The sequence below is a fragment of the Nerophis lumbriciformis genome, linkage group LG03, assembly GCF_033978685.3.
Source record: "Nerophis lumbriciformis linkage group LG03, RoL_Nlum_v2.1, whole genome shotgun sequence".
In the NCBI taxonomy this organism is placed as follows: Eukaryota; Metazoa; Chordata; class Actinopteri; order Syngnathiformes; family Syngnathidae; genus Nerophis; species Nerophis lumbriciformis.
Genome location: NC_084550.2, coordinates 71838797 through 71865607, shown reverse-complemented (window position 1 = coordinate 71865607; position 26811 = coordinate 71838797). Strand labels below are relative to the sequence as shown.

At 41.1% G+C, this 26811-nt stretch overlaps 1 protein-coding gene across 2 annotated transcripts in view; it reads right to left on the bottom strand.

Annotated features, from left to right (window-relative positions):
* LOC133590099 (BTB/POZ domain-containing protein 10-like) overlaps positions 1–26811 on the bottom strand; it is a 44650-nt gene that overhangs the window by 8825 nt on the left and 9014 nt on the right. Inside the window, exons 4-6 of one of the 2 annotated variants that reach the window (XM_061942690.2) lie at positions 20031–20133; positions 9793–9913; positions 2660–2857 (exon numbers count right to left, since the gene is read on the bottom strand). In XM_061942690.2, coding sequence (XP_061798674.1) covers positions 2660–2857; positions 9793–9913; positions 20031–20133 — 422 coding nt within the window. The remainder of the gene's footprint in view (positions 1–2659; positions 2858–9792; positions 9914–20030; positions 20134–26811) is intronic. The other variant, XM_061942697.2, reaches the window with a different exon arrangement.

The window sequence follows — 26811 nt, the reverse complement described above, 5'->3', positions numbered from 1 at the left end:
AACATACCGGTGTAGTGACTTTACATTATTCACCCAAGGAACTTTACTTATTAGAGCGTTCCGGTCACGGGACACATTTCGGGTGTTGTTGTTGCACTAGTGAGCCACGGTTGAGGAGATGCTGCTCCGTTATTGATTGAAGTAAAGTGTGAATGTCATTAAAACAGTTAGCGCCATCTTTTGACACTTCTTCCACTCCCGTCCTTGCACGCTACACCGCTACAACAAAGATGACGCTGTCCAAGTGGAGGCACGTAAATAGGACCGCAAAACTGCGCATCCTGAAGAGACTGTCAGAAAGCGAGTTGAAGATGATGTGTAAAACATCATCTATGCAACATTTTGAGCAAAGAAGCAGCATTACATGTTATGTAGACCACAAGGAAGTCTTTTACATTTAGAAAATAATCATAATTAAAGCTGCAAGCAGCGTTGGTCGGGCCCGCGTATTTGGCAGGTGCTAGTCCTAAGTGTCCCAATACTTTTGTCCAGTTTTAGTCCCAAGTGTCCCAATACTTTTGGCAAGTTGTAGTCCTAAGTGTCCCAATACTTTTGTCAAGTTGTAGTCCCAAGTGTCCCAATACTTTTGTCCAGTTTTCCGCCTAAGTGTCCCAATACTTTTGTCCAGTTTTCGGCCCAAGTGTCCCAATACTTTTGTTCGGTGGTAGTCATAATTGTCCCAAGACTTTTGTCTAGTGTACCTACCTTGTCTGCATTGTGTGGGCACGTTGGTGCTTCCTGCTTTTAAGCAGCCATCTTAAAAAAACAGCAGCGCAGCAGCATCAGCGCAGCGGGTCTTTGAAGGGTCATAAAATCAAAACCGGAGCAGGTATTAAAACGCTGTTCTGTTATTTTATACACAAGGGTTCAATCTCTCTCCTGTGTTAGTTTGAAGCCGAAACGACAAACGCGCTCAGAGGAGATAGATTTTGAAGAAAGGTGACCGGTTTTTACAAAAATTTTGTTTTGAAGGGGGAATAGCAAACTTCCTGTTGATTTTTGCTGGGGGTTGTCAATTTATGGAATGTAGGTCTAAGTGAGACCTACATAGAGGTTTTTGTTTCATGTCTCTCCGACCTTCCCAGTGGGAGTTACAGGCAGTTTTGTCAGTTTTTTCATCCGAGGAGCAGTTTTTTGTGCGTTTTATTAAAAAATTGCGCTAGAGCACAATTTTGAGATTTGGGGTTAGGATTTTTTATTAGATCACAATGTTTGCCAGTCCTGATGTGTGCGTTCAGTTTGGTGAGTTTTGAAGCATGTTAAGGGGGTCAAAATACAGCTCAAAGAGGCAAAAGTTACTGTTTTTAGTACTTTTTTGTCTTGAAGGGGGAATTGCCAACTTGCTGTTGATTTTAGCCCGACAGTGTACTATTATGAAATGTAGGTCTAAGTCAGACCTACATAGAGGTTTTTGTTTCATGTCTCTCCGACCTTCCCAGTGGGAGTTACAGGCAGTTTTGTCAATGTTTTCATCCGAGGAGCAGTTTTTTGTGCGTTTTATTAAAAAATTGCGCTAGAGCACAATTTTGAGATTTGGGGATAGGATTTTTTATTAGATCACAATTTTTGCCAGTCCTGATGTGTGCGTTCAGTTTGGTGAGTTTTGAAGCATGTTAAGGGGGTCAAATTACAGCTCAAAGAGGCAAAAATGACTGTTTTTAGTACTTTTTTGTCTTGAAGGGGGAATTGCCAACTTGCTGTTGATTTTAGCCCAACAGTGTACTATTATGACATGTAGGTCTAAGTCAGACCTACATAGAGGTTTTTGTTTCATGTCTCTCCGACCTTCCCAGTGGGAGTTACAGGCAGTTTTGTCAGTTTTTTCGTCCGAGGAGCAGTTTTTTGTGCGTTTTATTAAAAAATTGCGCTAGAGCACAATTTTGAGATTTGGGGTTAGGATTTTTTATTAGATCTCAATTTTTGCCAGTCCTGATGTGTGCGTTCAGTTTGGTGAGTTTTGAAGCATGTTAAGGGGTCAAATTACAGCTCAAAGAGGCAAAAGTGACTGTTTTTAGTACTTTTTTGTCTTGAAGGGGGAATTGCCAACTTGCTGTTGAGTTTAGCCCAACAGTGTACTATTATGAAATGTAGGTCTAAGTCAGACCTACATAGAGGTTTTTGTTTCATGTCTCTCCGACCTTCCTAGTGGGAGTTACAGGCAGTCTAGTTTGGTTTTTTTCTAGAGCGCAATTTTGAGTTTTGTGGTTCGTTTTGTTTTTAAAAAAGGCAATTTCCGCAGGTCCTGATGTGTGGGTCAAATATGGTGAGTTTTGAAGCATGTTAAGTGGGTCAAATTACAGTTTAATGTGGCGGCGGAAGAATAAAGAATAAAGAATAAAACCTTACAAATTCAATAGGTCCTTATGTCCCATTGCATAAGGACTCCATGCAATGGGCCATGCGGGCCCTAATAATATGAGCACTTTAATGCACCTTATAATCCGGTGCGCTTTATATATGAAAAAAGATCAAAAATAGAGCATTCATCGGCAGTGCGCCTTATAATCCAAAAAATACGGTATGTGCAATTGAAATGTTTTTCAAACAATATTTAGTGTCCAAAAGTTAGTTTTTCAAATGAAAAGGCATTTTGTATGTTAAAATGTTGCTGTTTTAGGGGGTCCAACCTAGTTGACTATTGAAAGGCAAAAAGTCTTACTTTGTGAGTACTCCTCTCCCATGTGCGGAGGATACTCTTCATCCCAGTCCAGCACATCGTCATCAGTCAGCACCACCAGGTGACACTCCCTCTCCCCGCTGTGGGCACTGGCCACCATCAGCGGCAGCAGCATCTCCTCCAGGTAGCACTCAAACTGACGTCGGGCCCCGTCATTGGACAGCTCGTGCATCAGGGCACCTGCCAAAGGAGGGTTGACTTTCTGATTGGTTGAAGTTTGAACAGCTTCTGACATCACTTATTTGACACTTTTATTCATTTGTTCTAGGGCTGCAGCTAACGATTATTTTTCTATCGATTAATCTATAGATTATTTTTTTCGATTAATCGGTTAATCTATAGATTATTTTTTTCGATTAATCTATAGATTATTTTTCCTTTTACCGATTTTTTTTTTATATTTAAAATGAAGAGGAAAAAATAAATGTAGGCCAGTTTTTTCAAAAGGCATGGCTTTTATTTACAAAAAAAAAAGTATGGCCACTCAGTCAACATTGACAACAACATGACAAAATATTCTGTAACAATGTAAACATTTAAAACTTTAAACATTTAACAAAATTAAAAGTAGCTTATTTGCTTTTTAATGTGCAAATATAAAAGTAAACATCCAGTGCAAATCTTAATATTCTGGAATAGTATAAGCATTTCAAAAGTAAAAGTATTGCTTATTTTGCTTTAAAATGTGCAAAAATAAAGATAAACATCCAATACAAAAAAGTGTACAGTGTAAACATTTCAACAAAAGTAAAAGTATTGCTTATTTTGCTTAATAACACAACAATGATAGTATGATTAAAGTGAAAGTTAATTGTTGGTTTGTACATAGTATATGTAACTGTTAATGTTGTAAAAGGTATTTGCACAACTAATTAACGTTAGCGTTTGTGACACGTCTTGTGCCGTGGGGTTCTTTCAGGACCGACAGACTGAACGCCAGACGGCTTTGCCAGGTTTACAATCTTTTAATTTTACACAAAGTCTTTTCTCTTCCAACTGCGCGGAACGCGCACCTGGGCACGATTGCGGCGTCGCTCCCGGCGCGCCCCGCCTCGCCGCTCGCTCGCCGCCGCCGCCTCTCCACAGCGTTAAAGAGGAGCGCGTCTTTGTAAACACTGAACAGGCACGCCAAACGCGCCTCTCAGAGCGAAACGGTGCTTTAGTTTATGAATTTACAACGCAGATACAAATGACACATTCATGTTTTTGTGTAATAATGACAACGTATACGCACGCGGACGATTGACTTGTTGATGGTGATGGCAAGAACGCTGTCGGGGGTTTTCTTTTCAAATGTTCGTTCATAGCCGTTGTGCTGCTATGATAGGCCATTTCCGCTCGACACAGTGTGCATACAACAACATTATTAGGCCGTTTATTGAAATACTCCCACACTTTTGACGACTTTTGGCGTGCTTTTTTCCCCTCGCTCGCATCGTCTGCTTTGCGCTCCGCCATGACAGTAAAGTAGAGTGACGTAAATATGCGACGCGCCGACGCACAAAAACGGCGTCGAGGTATTTACGTAACCGATGACGTCGACTACGTCGACGCGTCGTTTCAGCCTTAATTTGTTCCCACTTCCACTAAACCTTGTCATCATAGGAGCAAAACTCCTACGTAACAGACCTTCTGTGCATAAGTTTAGGCAAGCTTCAGCAAATTCTAACTGTCAGGCTTGGTTAAGTTTGAGTTTTTCCTCTGTGTTTGTTTGATTTCCTGTCAGCACTAGTGATGTGTCCGGCAACACCGATGCATCGGCGCATGCGTCGAGCTCATAGAGCAAAACCCTGTGTCGGTGCGCGTACCGCTTTTAGAAAGTCACGTGACCGATCATGAGCTGTTTTGGTCACGTGACCGATACGCCAACTGTGTCGCCTCCTCTGTGCCCTGTGAGCGGCTCTTTTCTACAGCCCGAGAAATAATAACTAAGAAGAGAAATCGTCTAAAATGTAATACGTCGGAAAAACTTTTCTTTTTTTTATAAAAATGTGTAAAAAAATAAAATTAAAAAAATTCCCAGTCCACAATCATCCACAACACGTTCTCTTAGATGTCCATGTTATGATACATGTTCACATTATTTATTGACTGTATCTAAAAAAGATACAAATATATTTTTATTTAAATGAAGATATGAAATAATCCTAAATGAAATACAATGACTTGGTTTATATTATTGTATATACTAGGGCAGGGGTCACCAACGCGGTGCCCGCGGTCACCAGGTAGCCCGTAAGGACCAGATCAGTCGCCCGCTGGCCTGTTCTAAAAATAGCTCAAAGAGCAGCACTTACCAGTGAGCTGCCTCTATTTTTTTAAATTGTATTTATTTACTAGCAAGCTGGTCTCGCTTTGCTCGACATTTTTAATTCTAAAAGAGACAAAACTCAAATAGAATTTGAAAATCCAAGAAAATATTTTAAAGACTTGGTCTTCACTTGGAATAAGCGGTAGAAAATGGATGGATGGATGGGTCTTCACTTGTTTAAATAAATTCATTTATTTTTTACTTTGCTTCTTATTACTTTTAGAAATACAATTTTAGAGAAAAAAATACAACCTTAAAATTGATTTTAGGATTTTTAAACAAATATCGGGTCGGGGTGGGACGGGGGCGTGGTTGGGGGCGTGGCTAAAAGGGGAGGAGTATATTTACAGCTAGAATTCACCAAGTCAAGTATTTCATATATATATATATAAAGAAATACTTGACGTTCAGTGAATTCTAGCTATATATATATATATATATATATATATATATATATATTTATTTATTTTATTATATGTATGTGTATATATATGTATATATATATTTATTTTATTATATGTATATATACATATATATATATATACGTATATATATCTATTTTATTATATATATATATATATATATATATATATATATATATATATATATATATATATATATATATATATATATATATATATATATATACAGGTAAAAGCCAGTAAATTAGAATATTTTGAAAAACTTGATTTATTTCAGTAATTGCATTCAAAAGGTGTAACTTGTACATTATATTTATTCATTGCACACAGACTGATGCATTCAAATGTTTATTTCATTTAATTTTGATGATTTGAAGTGGCAACAAATGAAAATCCAAAATTCCGTGTGTCACAAAATTAGAATATTACTTAAGGCTAATACAAAAAAGGGATTTTTAGAAATGTTGGCCAACTGAAAAGTATGAAAATGACAAATATGAGCATGTACAATACTCAATACTTGGTTGGAGCTCCTTTTGCCTCAATTACTGCGTTAATGCGGCGTGGCATGGAGTCGATGAGTTTCTGGCACTGCTCAGGTGTTATGAGAGCCCAGGTTGCTCTGATAGTGGCCTTCAACTCTTCTGCGTTTTTGGCTCTGGCATTCTGCATCTTCCTTTTCACAATACCCCACAGATTTTCTATGGGGCTAAGGTCAGGGGAGTTGGCGGGCCAATTTAGAACAGAAATACCATGGTCCGTAAACCAGGCACGGGTAGATTTTGCGCTGTGTGCAGGCGCCAAGTCCTGTTGGAACTTGAAATCTCCATCTCCATAGAGCAGGTCAGCAGCAGGAAGCATGAAGTGCTCTAAAACTTGCTGGTAGACGGCTGCGTTGACCCTGGATCTCAGGAAACAGAGTGGACCGACACCAGCAGATGACATGGCACCCCAAACCATCACCCAACCATGCAAATTTAGCATTTCCTTTGGAAATCGAGGTCCCAGAGTCTGGAGGAAGACAGGAGAGGCACAGGATCCACGTTGCCTGAAGTCTAGTGTAAAGTATCCACCATCAGTGATGGTTTGGGGTGCCATGTCATCTGCTGGTGTCGGTCCACTCTGTTTCCTGAGATCCAGGGTCAACGCAGCCGTCTACCAGCAAGTTTTAGAGCAATTTTTTCTTCTACGCAAGCAACCGCCAAGGTAAGCACCCGCCCCCATAGAAGAGGAAGCGCTTCTTCTTCTAGTGTAAGCAACCACCCGCCCGCGTAGAAGAAGAAAAAGCGCGCAGATATTACGTTTCATTTCCTTTGTGTGTTTACATCTGTAAAGACCACAAAATGGCTCCTACTAAGCGACAGGTATCCGGTTCATGAAAAGACGCAATCTCTCCATCCGCACACGGATTACTATTTCACAGCAACTGCCTAAAGACTTTCAAGAAAAGCTGGCTACTTTCCGTGCATATTGTAAAAACAAGATAGCTGAAAAAAAGATCTGGCCAGAGAACATTATCAACATGGACAAGGTTCCACTGACTTTTGATATTCCTGTGAACCGCACTGTGGATACAACGGGAGCACGTACGGTGAATATTCGCACCACAGGGAATGAGAAGTCATCCTTCACTGTGGTTCTAGCTTGCCATGCTAATGGCCAGAAACTTCCACCCATGGTGATATTCAAAAGGAAGACCTTGCCAAAAGAGACCTTTCCAGCCGGCGTCATCATAAAAGCTAACTCGAAGGGATGGATGGATGAAGAAAAGATGAGCGAGTGGTTAAGGTAAGTTTACGCGAAGAGGCCGGGTGGCTTTTTTCACGCAGCTCCGTCCATGTTGATATACGACTCCATGCGCGCCCACATCACGCTGGTTTTTAATATATTATTAAAGTTTGACTGACCTATCTGACTGTTTTTTTGACATTCCTTTAGCGCAGTTAGATGCGGCTTATAACACGGGGCGGCTTATAGGTGGACAAAGTTTTGAAATATGCCGTTCATTGAAGGCGCGGCTTATAACCCAGGGCGCCTTATGGTGCGGAAAATACGGTACTTGTTTCACCAGGAAGGTAATTACTTGTTTCAACAGGAAGGTAATTACTTGTTTCACCAGGAAGGTAATTACTTGTTTCAACAGGAAGGTAATTACTTGTTTCACCAGGAAGGTAATTACTTGTTTCACCAGGAAGGTAATGTGTGCTCCATTTGCTCAATGCACCTCTTTTTTATGTGGCACTTTGTAGAAATAAAACAAACACAGACAAACATTTTAAAATAGAGCACAACGTAATGAGCAAAGGCTGACCTGTTGATACTAATAATGAATACAAACACTTTAAATATATGTTTTAGCCTTTTTATTAGCCTATTTCATTACAAATGATATGATGACATCACACTACCACCATATTGAAAACATTTTGAATAACAATCTGGTTTGTTTTCTCTACTTAAGGCTCCACGTCGTTGCTGTTCCTTTTAAAAGGTAAAATAGTTGACTATTGTTTAAGGCTGAAACGACGCGTCGACGTAGTCGACGTCATCGGTTACGTAAATACGTCGACGCCGTTTTTGTGCGTCGTCGCGTCGCATATTTACGTCACACTACTGTCATGGCGGAGCGCAAAGCAGACGATGCGAGCGAGGGGAAAAAAGCACGCCAAAAGTCGTCAAAAGTGTGGGAGTATTTCAATAAACGGCCTAATAATGTTGTTGTATGCACACTGTGTCGAGCGGAAATGGCCTATCATAGCAGCACAACGGCTATGAACGAACATTTGAAAAGAAAACCCCCGACAGCGTTCTTGCCATCACCATCAACAAGTCAATCGTCCGCGTGCGTATACGTTGTCATTATTACACAAAAACATGAATGTGTCATTTGTATCTGCGTTGTAAATTCATAAACTAAAGCACCGTTTGCTCTGAGAGGCGCGTTTGGCGTACCTGTTCAGTGTTTACAAAGACGCGCTCCTCTTTAACGCTGTGGAGAGGCGGCGGCGAGCGAGCGGCGAGGCGGGGCGCGCCGGGAGTGACGCCGCAAGAGACAGGGGACGACGAGCGAGCGAGGAAGAGGAGCTGAAAAGCGAGGAAAGAAAGAGAAAAGAGTTGGAAGAGAAAAGACTTTGTGTAAAATTAAAAGATTGTAAACCTGGCAAAGCCGTCTGGCGTTCAGTCTGTCGGTCCTGAAAGAACCCCACGGCACAAGACGTGTCACAAACGCTAACGTTAATTAGTTGTGCAAATACCTTTTACAACATTAACAGTTACATATACTATGTACAAACCAACAATTAACTTTCACTTTAATCATACTATCATTGTTGTGTTATCAAGCAAAATAAGCAATACTTTTACTTTTGTTGAAATGTTTACACTGTACACTTTTTTGTATTGGATGTTTATCTTTATTTTTGCACATTTTAAAGCAAAATAATCAATACTTTTACTTTTGAAATGCTTATACTATTCCAGAATATTAAGATTTGCACTGGATGTTTACTTTTATATTTGCACATTAAAAAGCAAATAAGCTACTTTTAATTTTGTTAAATGTTAAAAGTTTTAAATGTTTACATTGTTACAGAATATTTTGTCATGTTGTTGTCAATGTTGACTGACTAGTGGCCATACTTTTTTTTTTGTAAATAAAAGCCATGCCTTTTGAAAAAACTGGCCTACATTTATTTTTTCCTCTTCATTTTAAATAAATAAAAAAAATCGGTAAAAGGAAAAATAATCTATAGATTAATCGAAAAAATAATCTATAGATTAACCGATTAATCGGAAAAATAATCTATAGATTAATCGATAGAAAAATAATCGTTAGCTGCAGCCCTACTATTGTTGTTATCTATGATCATTTTTATAAGCAGAGTATTGTTTGTTCTGATGTACTGGGAGGTTCTTTTTGAATGTATAATTAGCTCTTTGCAGCTCCTAATGATATGTGCAAGAAGACATTGAAGCACAGTGATCTTAAAGACGTGACACACTTTTCAATAATGTAGTGAATTTAAAAGCACATGGGTTCAGTTTTTGTTTTTTTCAAAAAACTATCAAGAATTGTGGGGAATTCACTACCGAAATGTGTTACCGTGACAAGCTCATAACACAGTAATCATTACTTACTTTGGCTGCCCACACACACACACACACACACACACACACACGCACACACACACACACACGTACACACACATCTAGAAAGACAAGAGGTGCCATTAGTAGAAGTGGCCCCTCCCACACACTCCCAAACAAAGCAACCACAGCCAGAACGCAAACATGAGTTACACAACATATTCTGCACAACAATTCATTGAATGTACGCGACATGGTGTGAGGCCAGCATGGAAGAAGAAGAAGTGTGTACTCACTGAGGTCTCTGCACTTGATGGTGCTGCAGTTGAAGGAGATACACAGGTAGTCACATGCCTCCCTCAGCTCAGGAATGGAAACGCCGTCAGGGCAGCGGATTATCCCTGATTTGTAGTAATCCTGCCATTTTCAGCGCCATGCACACAGTGTGCGGGAAGGAGGGTGTTCCCACACACACACACACACACACACACACACACACACACACACACACACACACACACACACACACACACACACACAGAGGATGAGAAAACAAGACGCCATTATTGATGCTGCTTGACTCACCGAGGCTGCAGGGAGAGAGGAGTGGAGGGCAGGTGCGGTGCTGACAAAGTGAAAGTGGGCCAGCATCACGAGAGCTAAATAAGGCAGCGGGGGGGCTGATGAAGAGAAAAGCTGCTGTCGTCACTCCACTGCTCCACTTTGCAAGCTCTCCATGTCTGCCTGCAGCCTGCTAGCATGACCACCTCCCTCCTTGCCATGGAAACCAGCACAGATACAACTACTATCATCTCGAATTCTACGTTGCCATGGAAACCATCACGTTACCACTTCCAGCACAAATACAACTACGATCATCTCTAATTCTACGTTGCCATGGAAACCATCACGTTACCACTTCCAGCACAGATACAACTACTAGCATCTCGAATTCTACGTTGCCATGGAAACCATCACCTTACCACTTCCAGCACAGATACAACTACTAGCATCTCTAATTCTACGTTGCCTTGGAAACCATCACGTTACCACTTCCAGCACAGATACAACTACTAGCATCTCTAATTCTACGTTGCCATGGAAACCATCACCTTACCACTTCCAGCACAGATACAACTACTAGCATCTCTAATTCTACGTTGCCATGGAAACCATCACCTTACCACTTCCAGCACAGACACAACTACTAGCATCTCTAATTATACGTTGTGTCGGAGGCAGATATTAACATATATCCGAATTTAAGTTGTACTTCTTCCATTTCTTTGTCATATTTGAAAACAGCTCGTGTTTTCCATTTCTTCTCTTGATGCTCTGTCAGCAAGTAAACTGTGTGTGTTGACCTTGAGTTCTTTGGAATGTATTATGGCTAGGGAGACGTTGTACTTGTATTATGGCTAGGGAGGGGGAAGGAAAGAGGGGTTTTTGGCGTTGGGAAGACAGACCATTTTGGGAGGCGCAATAGAATGTTCTAGGGTTAGACTGGTCTCAAAATGTATATTGGCAAAGCTTTGAAAATATACAACAAAATACCTATTCTGTCTCTGGTGGTTTTTCAACTCAGCTTTAAGTGTCGTAAAGAGCTTGGGAGCGAATTGTGACTTGAATTCCCTGGGAGGAACAACTGGTCCAAAACGCAACAGTTGCCATGGAAACCATCACGTTACCACTTCCAGCACAGATACAACTACGATCATCTCTAATTCTACGTTGCCATGGAAACCATCACGTTACCACTTCCAGCACAGATACAACTACTAGCATCTCGAATTCTACGTTGCCATGGAAACCATCACCTTACCACTTCCAGCACAGATACAACTACTATCATCTCTAATTCTATGTTGCCATGGAAACCAGCACAGATACAACTACTAGCATCTCTAATTCTACGTTGCCATGGAAACCATCACGTTACCACTTCCAGCACAGATACAACTACTATCATCTCTAATTCTACGTTGCCATGGAAACCATCACGTTACCACTTCCAGCATAGATACAACTACTATCATCTCTAATTCTATGTTGCCATGGAAACCAGCACAGATACAACTACTAGCATCTCTAATTCTATGTTGCCATGGAAACCATCACGTTACCACTCCCAGCACAGATACAACTACTAGCATCTCTAATTCTACGTTGCCAATGAGCGGGTCTAATCAGGTCTTTTTTCATACAAAAGGCGCACCGGATTATAAGGTGCATTAAAGGAGTCATATTATTATGATTATTTTCTAAATGTAAAAGACTTCCTTGTGGTCTACATAACATGTAATGCTGCTTCTTTGCTCAAAATGTTGCATAGATGATGTTTTACACATCATCTTCAACTCACTTTCTGACAGTCTCTTCAGGATGCGCCGTTTTGTGGGCGCTCTTATTTATGTGCCTCCACTTGGACAGCGTCTTCTCCTTGTTGTAGCGGTGTAGCGTGCAAGGACGGGAGTGGAAGAAGTGTCAAAAGATGGAGCTAACTGTTTTAATGACATTCACACTTTACTTCAATCAATAACGGAGCAGCATCTCCTCATCCGTGGCTCACTAGTGCAACAACAACACCCGAAATGTGTCCGTAATTGTACAGTGAATGTATATGTACAGTATGTGTATATGTATGTTTGTACAGTATGTACAGTATGTGTATGTGTATGTTTGTATAATGATTGTGCGTGTGGATGTACGAACTTTGAGTATGTAAATATGTACTGTATTTGTGTATGTATGTGGGAGCGTATGTGTGTACGTATGTATGTATGTATGTGAATTTGCATGTACAATATATTCGACTCCCAGTGTGCGTGGGAGCCAGAGCACGGCCCCAGCCTCCCCGAGAGCCCAACCCACAAACAGTAGGTGTGGTGCCCAGGGAACCAGGGACCACTGCCCCCACGCAGCCAAGCCGGCCAGCGACAGGAACCCCAGAGCCCGGTCCACCGCACCGCCTACAAGGGCCAGCAGCAGGCCCCAGACAGACGCACCCGGCAGAGGACAAGGCACAAGAAAAGCAGGGGACAGCCAGACCCCAAGCCAGCGAGAGACTACACCCCACACGTGCAGAAAGGCGGGACGCCCCGCCTGGGGGGCCCAGAGAGTCCCCGCAACCGGACGGGAAGACCGCCCCCGCCCCACCGGCAACCGGGCCCCCACGAGCCCGTCCCCCACCCCCGGAGAGCGCGGCGAGGCCAGCCCCCGGCCACCCCACCCAAATCGGCCGCCGCAGGACCACCCGGCACGGGGACACGGGAACCACCCACCCCACCCGCAGGGACCCCAATGATGGAGATGGAACAACCAGCAATCACCCCGCCGAGTTCCCCCCCTGGGAGGGGAAAAATAACAAAATAATATTAGTAAAAAAAAAAAAAAAATTTTTTTTAAAAATTTAATTAAAAGAAGATCACAGACATGCTGACACACAAGGTCACTACCCCAGCAACTGGCCAACTCGCAGCACCTCGGAATACCTTTGCCGCACCAAGCTACCACATTAGACGCAGGGACTAGACCCAGCAGGCCCCAACCAAGACGGGCACCCGGAAGGGATGGACGGTGGGACCCAGGAGCTCCAGACACGCAGTCCGGATGCAGTAGCCTGAGGCGCCGACCCCCGCCTGACAGGCAGGCCCAGAGCGTACCCCCAGAAATATACATACATACATATATACATATACATACACATATACATGTACACATACACACACATACACATATATACATATACATACATGTACACATACAGTATACATACATACACATACACATACACACACATATACATACATATACACAGTTCGTCAGCCCCGACAACCACCACGCACGTGCCCTGCCACCAGTCACAACATCAGCCACACCCCTGCACCAGACCCAGCAGCCATGAACAAACGGCAGCAGAAACAGCAGCCCAGACCACCAGCACCAGCCACTATGGGCAGATTTTCATTACATTTTCAGCAAATGTTTGGAATAAGGAACAACTGATGAGATTTTGGGCCTGTAATGGATCATTTCTACCACAGCTACATTACAAGCTTCAACCTTTGTGTGTGTGTATGCTTGTGGCCCCAAAGAGACAAAGATAGTGGAGACTGACAAGAGGGTTGACTCACTTTCTTTCATTCCGCTACAGATAGCTCAAATAGTTATGGTGGATTTTCATCAAACTTAAGGCAATGTCAGAAATGTTAAGGCTGTTCTGGAGCATTTCTACTACATAACTTTATGAGCTTTAACTTCTACTGTTTCTTCAATTCTGCTGTAGATAACAAAAAATGTTAAAATGGCAAATTTTGATCAAAGTTTCAGGAAATGTGGGATTAAAAAACAAGTGACTACATTTTGGAGGCCAGCCGAATCCCTTTCTAGATTTAGGACCTTTTCACTATTGTGAGGTAGAGCATGGCAGAGGCCTGACTGCTTTTCTAGTTCAATATAAAATGACATGTTTTATTTATGTTTTATCATTTACACTACTCAAACTCTTACTATAGTACTTGTCTCCATCTTTGCACATTGTGTGTTCAATTTGGTGCTTTCACACTGCACCTTTTATGCCACTTGCCAAGATTTAAAATTGTATTTCTAGAAATGTCCTTAGTTTTAAGAGAATTTTTTTTATTTATTTAAAGTAATTGACTTTACATCATAATCATAATTTTAGCATGAATAATTATATTTTGTCTATTTGCTATTCAAATAAAATATTCTGGTTTTACCCAGACAGATAACTGTTTACAGATTCTGCAACATCCCGGGGATGCTAAATTTAAGAATTGCAAGTTAAATAATGCTTGTTTTCAGAACAAAATGTCACATGTTTATGTGTGGGTTGTTCATCAGGATGCAGACGGAAACTCCGGAGGCAACATGCAGTTAAGGAAAATGATTTATTCCTCATATAACAGTCAACGTACAAAGAAAACAAAGCAAACGTGCCCATCTTCTCAGGTTTTTATAGTCTTGTCTAGCGTCCTTATTTTGTTCTTTGTTTTTCTGTTTGACTTCTTTCATGAAGTCATACTTGCCAACCCTCCCGGATTTTCCAGGAGACTCCCGAAATTCAGCGCCTCTCCGAAAACCTCCCGGGACAAATTTTCTCCCGAAAATCTCCCGAAATTCAGGCGGACTCAGGTCCATGAGGACCTGAGTCCGCTAACCCACAATATAAACAGCATACCTGCCCAATCACGTTATAACTGTAGAATGATGGAGGGCGAGTTCTTGGTTTCTTATGTGGGTTTATTGTTAGGCAGTTTCATTAACGTCCTCCCAGCGCGGTAACAACACACAACAACAGCAGTCACGTTTTTATATACCGTAAAGCAGTTTGTCTGCCGTAAACAGCAATGTTGTGACACTCTTAAACAGGACAATACTGCCATCTAGTGCATTTGATGAAAGCACTTTTGTGCGTGCCACACAGCAATGCATCATCAGAGTTCAGCATGGTTAGAAAAATAGTGACAGAGAATAGAACAAGGATGGACAATTCAACCCTTAACTCAACAATGAGTAGATGAGTGGTATGTGTGTGTATACGTGTAAATAAATGAACACTGAAATTCAAGTATTTATTTTATATATATATATATATATATATATATATATATATATATATATATATATGTATATATATATATATATATATATATATATATATATATATATATATATATATATATATATATATATATATATATATATATATATAGCTGAATTTGACCAAGCAACCCCCCCGTACCAAAAAGCCCTTGATGAAAGCGGATACAATTTCACCCTCACCTATGAACCCACGCCAGGAAACCAGCCAAAAAAGAACAGAAAACGGAACGACATAATCTGGTACAACCCCCCATACAGCAAAAACGTCTCAACGAACATTGGACACAAATTCCTCAATCTGATTGACAAACACTTTCCCAAAGACAACACCCTAAGAAAAGTATTCAACAAGAACAACATTAAATTGAGCTACAGCTGCATGAACAATATACGACAAATCATCTCAAACCACAACAAAACAATTGCAAATGAGCCGTCGGCCCTCAGACAGAGCGACTCCAAAACCAACAAAGGATGTAATTGTCGAAAGAAACCTGATTGCCCCCTCAATGGGGGGTGCTTACAAACATCAGTTGTCTACCAATCTAAGGTAATACGCAAGGACATTAACACATCCGACACATATGTAGGATTAACCGAGGGAGAATTCAAAACCAGATGGAACAATCACAAGGCTTCTTTCAGGAACCAAAACCTGCGGAATACCACAGAACTCAGCAAACACATTTGGGACCTCAAAGACAATAATGTTGAATATTCAATAACATGGCAAATTCTTGCATCCAGCACACCTTACAATAGTGCTAATAAAAGATGCAACCTATGCTTGAAAGAGAAACTGTTTATTATTTACCGTCCAGACCTGTCATCCCTCAACAAGCGCAGCGAAATTGTAACAACATGCCGCCATAGACGGAAACACCTCCTAGGTAACACATGAGCCAATCACCACGCCCCTAGGCCAGCCTGTACCCACCCACTCTGTGCCCTATATAAACCATGGTATGCGAATGCTCCCATTAAAATCTCCTGATGATTGAGGGTACCCCCCCTCATGAAACAGGCCTGTAGAGATGAAATAGTCTTGTGATTTTTTTCCCACACATACATATATTGCGCTCTACTACGGTATCGAGCAATATTTTTTGGATAACCTTATTAAGACATATATATATATAATAAAATTAATATATATATACATATAATAAAATAAATATATATATACGTATATATATATATATATATATATATATATATATATATATATATATATATATATATATATATATATATAGCTAGAATTCACTGAACGTCAAGTATTTGTTATATATATATATATATTATATATATAGATATGAAATACTTGACTTGGTGAATTCTAGCTGTAAATATACTCCTCCCCTTTTAGCCACGCCCCCGACCACGCCCGACCCCCACGCCCCTCCCCCTACCCCCACCTCCCGAAATCGGAGGTCTCAAGGTTGGCAAGTATGCATGAAGTAATTTTCCTAGCCTTTTCTAGTGTTCTTATTTTGTTCTTTGTTTCCTAGCCTTGTCTAGCGCTTGTGGTTATGTGTATTTTATTTCGCAAAGTTGTTTTTTTTGCATGGTGTTTTTTGTGTTTGCCACCATCGCCTTTATTTTGCTACTTTGTGCTTCCTCCTAGATAAAAGGAAAAACTCTTATCCATACGATATAGGTCTCTGCATACTTGGGATCCACTTCACCTACACGTCACACAAAAAACGTATTTCTATCTTCAAAGTCCTGCTAATTTCTAGATATACAAATCTTAATTTACGATGTCTTATCAACTGTAACTAGCTGCAAGGACAGATCATTTCACTAGTTTTTATTTGTATTATTCTGTCTTTTTATATTACATTTAGTCAGCTCTTATTTGCACACTTGCATAATAGTTCATCATATAACCCAGGGGTCAGGAACCTTTTTGGCTGAGAGAGCCATGAAAGCCAAATATTGTAAAATGCATTGGCGCTGTTAGGCATATTTTAGGGGGGCTCAAGTCCCCCTAAAATATTCTTAAGCCCCCCTAAATAATTTGGTGTTTTTTTTTTTTTTACATATACATGCCGACATATTCATTATAAAGTGGTCCGAATATGAGTTTAAATAAATAATCATATAACCTGTTATTATTCACTCAGTTTCCCCTCACTTCGTAGCATAAGGTAGAGAGCCCCTTTCGTGCGTCAGTATCCAATCCATTCCACTTGTTCATATAGAAAATGCCCACATCACTCAAATTCCAGTCCGCATTTTCTCTGCGACCTTGCTTGCGGTCCTGCAGGTGTACGAAGCACATTATCTTCCTTTACAATGAGTGAAGCTGCACAAAACCTTGTGTGTGCAATTGTAAATCATTTATTTTTTAAGTTTTGTGTTTCTTGTAGAATCTATATAAAGTAATATACATTAGCCTATTGTTAAAATAATGAAAAAAACATCATTAAATATATTTGTTTTATTGTATTGTTACATTAATAGCTGTTTTATTATTATAGGATGGCTTGTTAAACATTTCATAGGATTTTCAGAGGGAGGAAAAACCAGGACATTTAATATAAAATGTAAAATGAATAAATACATAAAAAGAAAAAGAAAAAAAATGGTGAAAAGCTATCGTCCCGGGAGCATTTCATTTCGTCCCGTGCATTTAAAAAAAAAAAAAATAATAACAATGAATAATTTCTAAGTCTTTGTTAGCCGTTTGTGAAGTTTTGTGGTAACGTTTGCTCGCATCCTGTGCATCTCCTGGGGGCTAAGCCCCCCCTGTCCTTAAAAGCTAGTGACGCCCCTGGTAAAATGTATTTCTGTGAGAGCCATATAATATTTTGGTAACACTTTAGTATGGGGAACATCTTCACCATTATTAGTTGCATATTAACATGCAAATTAGTAACATATTGGCTCTTAATTACCGTATTTTCCTCACTATTAGCCGCACCTAAAAACCACAAATTTACTCAAAAGCTGACAGTGCGGCTTATAACCCGGTGCGCTTTATATATGGATTAATATTAAGATTCATTTTCATAAAGTTTCGGTTTCGCAACTACGGTAAACAGCCGCCATCTTTTTTCCCCGTAGAAGAGGAAGCGCTTCTTCTTCTACGCAAGCAACTGCCAAGGTAAGCACCCGCCCCCATAGAACAGGAAGCGCTTCTTCTTCTACTGTAAGCAACCACCCGCCCGCGTAGAAGAAGAAGAAGAAGCGCGCGGATATTACGTTTCATTTCCTTTGTGTGTTTACATCTGTAAAGACCACAAAATGGCTCCTACTAAGCGACAGGTTTCCAAGACGCAATCTCTCCATCCGCACACGGACTACTATTTCACAGCAACTGCCTAAAGACTTTCAAGAAAAGCTGGCTACTTTCCGTGCATATTGTAAAAACAAGATAGCTGAAAAAAAGATCCGGCCAGAGAACATTATCAACATGGACGAGGTTCCACTGACTTTTGATATTCCTGTGAACCGCACTGTGGATACAACGGGAGCACGTACGGTGAATATTCGCACCACAGGGAATGAGAAGTCATCCTTCACTGTGGTTCTAGCTTACCATGCTAATGGCCAGAAACTTCCACCCATGGTGATATTCAAAAGGAAGACCTTGCCAAAAGAGACCTTTCCAGCCGGCGTCATCATAAAAGCTAACTCGAAGGGATGGATGGATGAAGAAAAGATGAGCGAGTGGTTAAGGTAAGTTTACGCGAAGAGGCCGGGTGGCTTTTTTCACGCAGCTCCGTCCATGTTGATATACGACTCCATGCGCGCCCACATCACGCTGGTTTCTAATATATTATTAAAGTTTGACTGACCTATCTGACTGTTTTTTTGACATTCCTTTAGCGCAGTTAGATGCGGCTTATAACACGGGGCGGCTTATAGGTGGACAAAGTTTTGAAATATGCCGTTCATTGAAGGCGCGGCTTATAACCCAGGGCGGCTTATGGTGCGGAAAATACGGTAGTCATTATTAAGTACTTATTAATGCCTTATTCTGCATGGCCTTATTATACAACCAGGAATCCATTAACTAAGATTCTTCCCTCAATAACCTCAGAATTATTGCTTATTAGTAACCCTAACCCTTAAATGTTCCCCTGGTGTCCAAATAACTCTAAATGAAGTCTTTGTTACTGAGAATATGTTCCCCATACTAAAGTGTTACCAATATTTTTTAACACTGAATACAACTAAATAAGTGCAATTTTAAGTAAGACTAACATTTTTAGAGTATAATAAGTCTCTTGTTCTTTTTAATAACATTGCTATTCTGAAGCTAACCAAAAATAAATAAAATATGAATGCGACTTCTTGAACAGGTGCGATAGAACATGGATGGATGAGAATGTTTTTCATTTTGAATGTTATTTTTAACACTGTGATTACCAGCGGAATCATTCGTTACTTATGGTGTTAAGCAATGTCAGCTAAGATTTATCTGAGAGCCAGATGCAGTCATCAAAAGAGCCACACCTGGTAGGTTCCCTACCCCGGATATAACCTCATGAGCAACTCTGAGGATGTAAAAAAAAGAATAGTATAGAATAGAAGATGAGCGACACTCTGAATGTGAACTGCAGCACGATGGTGGAGACCATTCCACGCTTTGACTTGACACTTTCCACTCAGAGCAGACCTCACCATGAAATGGATGTATGACATACTGGAGGTGCAGAATGTCAACTAAATGCATGAGCATAGCTTGTGTTTGTCAAATAGATGTAATCGCTCTCCTTCTTCCTACTTCTACTCCTACTTCATGTTCCATCTCGTAGTATAAACATTCAGTTCATAAATGATCTTTTAATGACAATCGTGCAGTTTGTTTTTCATTTTATGAAACAATAAACATGTCCAAGAAGCTTAAGACAAAGTGTTAAAGATGTCAGCCTAAGGGTTGGGATGTCATTCTTACCAGAATGGCTCTGAGGAGAGAGCAGCTGATACCATCCGCCACTTCAAACTCTCCTTTTTCATTGGGCCTTGTGAAATTGTTGTCCCACCCGGAGCTAAACATCCTACGAAGAAAGCAGAAAAAACAACAAGCATCTTGAATCCAGAACCATGAGAAAACCGTGACGATGCAGAGCCAAGATAGGCTGCAACAGCTATCAAGTATTTGGAGAACACTTCTCAGTATCAAAAAACCAACTAGTAGACACACACCACAAAATGATGGGAGTATCACCTGGTGCACACACGGTCATCAGTGGTAAAATGATGGGAGTATCACCTGGTGCACACACAGTCATCAGTGGTAAAATGATGGGAGTATCACCTGGTGCACACACGGTCATCAGTGGTAAAATGATGGGAGTATCACCTGGTGCACACACGGTCATCAGTGGTAAAATGATGGGAGTATCACCTGGTGCACACACGGTCATCAGTGGTAAAATGATGGGAGTATCACCTGGTGCACACACGGTCATCAGTGGTAAAATGATGGGAGTATCACCTGGTGCACACACGGTCATCAGTGGTAAAATGATGGGAGTATCACCTGGTGCACACACGGTCATCAGTGGTAAAATGATGGGAGTATCACCTGGTGCACACACGGTCATCAGTGGTAAAATGATGGGAGTATCACCTGGTGCACACATGGTCATCAGTGGTAAAATGATGGGAGTATCACCTGGTGCACACACGGTCATCAGTGGTAAAATGATGAGAGTATCACCTGGTGCACACACAGTCATCAGTGGTAAAATGATGGGAGTATCACCTGGTGCACACACGGTCATCAGTGGTAAAATGATGGGAGTATCACCTGGTGCACACACGGTCATCAGTGGTAAAATGATGAGAGTATCACCTGGTGCACACACGGTCATCAGTGGTAAAATGATGGGAGTATCACCTGGTGCACACACAGTCATCAGTGGTAAAATGATGAGAGTATCACCTGGTGCACACACGGTCATCAGTGGTAAAATGATGAGAGTATCACCTGGTGCACACACAGTCATCAGTGGTAAAATGATGGGAGTATCACCTGGTGCACACACGGTCATCAGTGGTAAAATGATGGGAGTATCACCTGGTGCACACACGGTCATCAGTGGTAAAATGATGAGAGTATCAACTGGTGCACACACGGTCATCAGTGGTAAAATGATGGGAGTATCACCTGGTGCACACACGGTCATCAGTGGTAAAATGATGGGAGTATCACCTGGTGCACACACAGTCATCAGTGGTAAAATGATGAGAGTATCACCTGGTGCACACACGGTCATCAGTGGTAAAATGATGAGAGTATCACCTGGTGCACACACAGTCATCAGTGGTAAAATGATGGGAGTATCACCTGGTGCACACACGGTCATCAGTGGTAAAATGATGGGAGTATCACCTGGTGCACACACGGTCATCAGTGGTAAAATGATGAGAGTATCAACTGGTGCACACACGGTCATCAGTGGTAAAATGATGGGAGTATCACCTGGTGCACACACGGTCATCAGTGGTAAAATGATGGGAGTATCACCTGGTGCACACACAGTCATCAGTGGTAAAATGATGGGAGTATCACCTGGTGCACACACGGTCATCAGTGGTAAAATGATGGGAGTATCACCTGGTGCACACACGGTCATCAGTGGTAAAATGATGGGAGTATCACCTGGTGCACACACAGTCATCAGTGGTAAAATGATGGGAGTATCACCTGGTGCACACACGGTCATCAGTGGTAAAATGATGGGAGTATCACCTGGTGCACACACGGTCATCAGTGGTAAAATGATGGGAGTATCACCTGGTGCACACACAGTCATCAGTGGTAAAATGATGGGAGTATCACCTGGTGCACACACGGTCATCAGTGGTAAAATGATGGGAGTATCACCTGGTGCACACACGGTCATCAGTGGTAAAATGATGAGAGTATCAACTGGTGCACACACGGTCATCAGTGGTAAAATGATGGGAGTATCACCTGGTGCACACACGGTCATCAGTGGTAAAATGATGGGAGTATCACCTGGTGCACACACAGTCATCAGTGGTAAAATGATGGGAGTATCACCTGGTGCACACACGGTCATCAGTGGTAAAATGATGGGAGTATCACCTGGTGCACACACGGTCATCAGTGGTAAAATGATGGGAGTATCACCTGGTGCACACACGGTCATCAGTGGTAAAATGATGGGAGTATCACCTGGTGCACACACAGTCATCAGTGGTAAAATGATGAGAGTATCACCTGGTGCACACACGGTCATCAGTGGTAAAATGATGAGAGTATCACCTGGTGCACACACGGTCATCAGTGGTAAAATGATGAGAGTATCACCTGGTGCACACACAGTCATCAGTGGTAAAATGATGGGAGTATCACCTGGTGCACACACGGTCATCAGTGGTAAAATGATGAGAGTATCACCTGGTGCACACACGGTCATCAGTGGTAAAATGATGGGAGTATCACCTGGTGCACACACGGTCATCAGTGGTAAAATGATGGGAGTATCACCTGGTGCACACACGGTCATCAGTGGTAAAATGATGAGAGTATCACCTGGTGCACACACGGTCATCAGTGGTAAAATGATGAGAGTATCTGGCCCTGGGTTCGATCCCGGGCTCGGGATCTTTCTGTGTGGAGTTTGCATGTTCTCCCCGTGACTGCGTGGGTTCTACTCCAGCTTCCTCCCACCTCCAAAGACATGCACCTGGGGATAGGCCCCTCCCACCTCCAAACAAATGCACCTGGGGATAGGCCCCTCCCACCTCCAAAGACATGCATAGGAATTTTCCACCATTCCTCCAAAAGTGCATTGGTGAGGTCACACCAATGTTGGTGGAGAAGGCCTGGCTCTCAGTCTCCTTTCTAATTCATCGCAAAGGTGTTCTATGGGGTTCAGGTCAGGACTCTGTGCAGGCCAGTCAAGTTCATCCACACCAGACTCTGTCATCCATGTCTTTATTGACCTTGCTTTGTGCACTGGTGCACTGAGTCATGTTGGAAGAGGAAGGGGCCCGCTCCAAACTGTTCCCACAAGGTTGGGAGCATGGAATTGTCCAAAATGTTTTGGTATCCTGGAGCATTCACAGTTCCTTTCACTGGAACTAAGGGGCCAAGCCCAACTCCTGAAAAACAACCCCACACCATAATTCCTCCTCCACCAAATTTCACACTCGGCACAATGCAGTCCGAAATGTAGCGTTCTCCTGGCTCTGTAGCAACTGACTGTGCAGAAAGTCTTTGCACTATGCGCTTCAGCATCCGCTGACCCCTCTCTGTCACCTTACCTGGTCTACCACTTGGTGGCTGAGTTGCTGTTGTTCCCAAACTCTTCCATTTTTCTTATAATAAAGCTGACAGTTGACTTTGGAATATTTAGGAGCGAGGAAATTTCACGACTGGATTTGTTGCCCAGGTGGCATCCTATGACAGTTCCATGCTGGAAATCACTGAGAGCGGCCCATTCTTTCACAAATGTTTGTAGAAACAGTCTCCATGCCTAAGTGCTGGATTTGATACACCTGTGGCCGGGCCAAGTGATTAGGACACCTGATTCTCATCATTTGGATGGCTGGCCAAATACTTTTGGCAATATAGTGTATTCATATACACACACACACACACACACACACACACACACACACACACACACACACACACACACACACACACACACACACACACACACACACACACACACACACACACACACAAACAAATCCATACATAAGCCAGTGGAGCAGCGATTCAGCCCCGGAGGCAGAACATTTATAAGTGGGATTGAAATAGATGTTACCTTCTATTACGAGAGTGTATTGATTGTAACTGTGGAGGAGTAATTGCAATTGATATGATTTAAAATCTCTATTGCATTTTCCTTCCATAATGAAATGAATCACAACACAATATTTGGTATGTAAATGATAATAGACAAAACAGGTTAAAAAGGCTCCTAATTTAGCTGACTAACATCGTGTCATTTCCACTTGTATTATTTTGTCAAAACTATTATTCATCTACTTGCTCATTTACTGTTGATATCTGCTTACTTTCTGGTGTAACATGTTTCTATCTACACTTATGTTGAAATAAAATGAACACGTATTCTTCTTTTGTTTGGATACTTTACATTAGTTTTAGGTGATACTACAAGTTTGGGAACCAATCCAATACCAAGTAGTTAAAGGTGCAGTAGTGGTCATACCAATGCCAATACTGATACTTCAACTTTTCAACATCATTGAATGATTCCATTTTTGATCGCAATGATAATTAGAGCAGTGGTTCTTAACCTGGGTTGGATGGAACCCTAGGGGTTCGGTGAGTCGGGCTCAGGGGTTCGGCGGAGGTCGAGACACACCCGACTCATCGTGTAAATAAAAACTTCTCCCTATCGGCGTATTACGGATACGACAACAGCAGAAGTCAGACTGATTTGCAGGTGTGTCATTTGTTGTGAGTTTATGTTGGTTTTGTTCTTTGAACAAGGTGATGTTCATGCACGCTTCATTTTGTGCACCAGTAATAAAATATGGTAACACTTTAGTATGGGGAACATATTCACCATTAATTAGTTGCTAATTAACATGCAAATTAGTAACATATTGGCTCTTAACTAGTCATTATTAAGTACTTATTAATGCCTTATTCGGCATGGCCTTATTACATACTTGCCAACCTTGAGACCTCCGATTTCGGGGGGTGGGGGGCGTGGTCGGGGTGGGGCAGAACGTGGTTGGGGGCGGGGCTAAGAGGGGAGGAGTATATTTACAGCTAGAATTCAGCTAGAATGTACTTTCAGTGAATTCTAGCTATATATATATATATGTATTTTATTATATATATATATATATATATGTATATATATATATATATATATATATATATATATATATATATATATATATATATATATATATATATATATATATATATATATATATATAAAAGAAATACTTGAATTTCAGTGTTCATTTATTTACACATATACACACACATAACACTCATCTACTCATTGTTGAGTTAAGAGTTGAATTGTCCATCCTTATTAACATGCAAATTAGTAACATATTGGCTCTTAACTAGTCATTATTAAGTACTTATTAATGCCTTATTCGGCATGGCCTTATTACATACTTGCCAACCTTGAGACCTCCGATTTCGGGAGGTGGGGTGTGGGGGGCGTGGTCGGGGTGGGGCAGGGGCGTTTTTGGGGGCGGGGCTAAGAGGGGAGGAGTATATTTACAGCTAGAATTCAGCTAGAATTTACTTTCAGTGAATTCTAGCTATATATATATATGTATTTTATTTTATATATATATATATATATATATATATATATATATATATATATATATATATATATATATATATAAGAAATACTTGACTTTCAGTGAATTCTAGCTATATATATATGTATTTTATTATTTATATATATATATATATATATATATATATATATATATATATATATATATATATATATATATATATATATAAATAAAAGAAATACTTGAATTTCAGTGTTCATTTATTTACACATATACACACACATAACACTCATCTACTCATTGTTGCGTTAAGGGTTGAATTGTCCATCCTTGTTCTATTCTCTGTCACTATTTTTCTAACCATGCTGAACACCCTTTCGCAGGTACCCAGAAAGGTTTCGAGTACCACCAAAAAAACTGAATCTCTGAAGACAGTATAAAAATCTGTGTTAAAGGTGTACAAATACTGTTTGTATAATAAGCATGTTATTTTTTTACAAATGAGGGTTAAGAGTTCAGTACTAAAAAAAAGAAAGAAAAGAATGTGGCTTAAGTACAGTTTTTTAATCGAGCTGCTGCATTTTTTGGTTGGGTTGCTTATTTATTTTGAGTAACTTCTATACATTTCTAAAAGGGGAGGAATGTAATAGTGATCTATGTTTGTCTGTTGCCATCTCCTGGTGAATGTTGGCTATAGCGTACTGGGGTTACTTTTTGGTTGGCCAACGATGTACGTGGTGTTGCGCACCTGACGTCACTCAGGTTCGCATGGAGCTGGAGGGGGCGTGGCTTCCAGCTCTGCCTGAATTTCGGGAGATTTTCGGGAGAAAATTTGTCCCGGGAGGTTTTCGGGAGAGGCACTGGATTTCGGGAGTCTCCCAGAAAATCCGGGAGGGTTGGCAAGTATGCCTTATTATAACCCTAACCCTAACCCTAACTGTTGGAATAATTGTTTGTAAGTTATCACAAAAGAAACGTTGTATTATGAATGCTGTCTTTCGAGGCCTAACAAGAGGAAGAACGCTCGTGAAACGCCACTGTGATTTCAACACGGACAGATGGCAGGATCTGCTCAACTTCCAGAGGAACTCTCTTTGAAGTGTTAAACGAACTCTCTCTGAAGTATTTCACAAACTCTCTTCCAACTATTTGGTAACCGAGGTCAACGCTATTTACGACCCGCTGCCCTCTTGAAGTCGCTGTGGTCAGGAGACGGGAGGGGTTATCCATTGTCCTCCGACACCTGCCCCAGCTGGATCCAGGAAGAGCCCAAGCCCGAGAAATCCTCTTCTTGGACTTCAAAGCGACCGAAAACAATGACTGTTTTACATACTCCCCATTCCTGCTGTGACATGTGTTGGTGCGTGAACATTGAACATCTGAATAAAGGAGGTGACGAAAACCTTCTTGGTCAGAGCGTGGTGCAGGACTGTACAGAGAGTGCAGTGGCC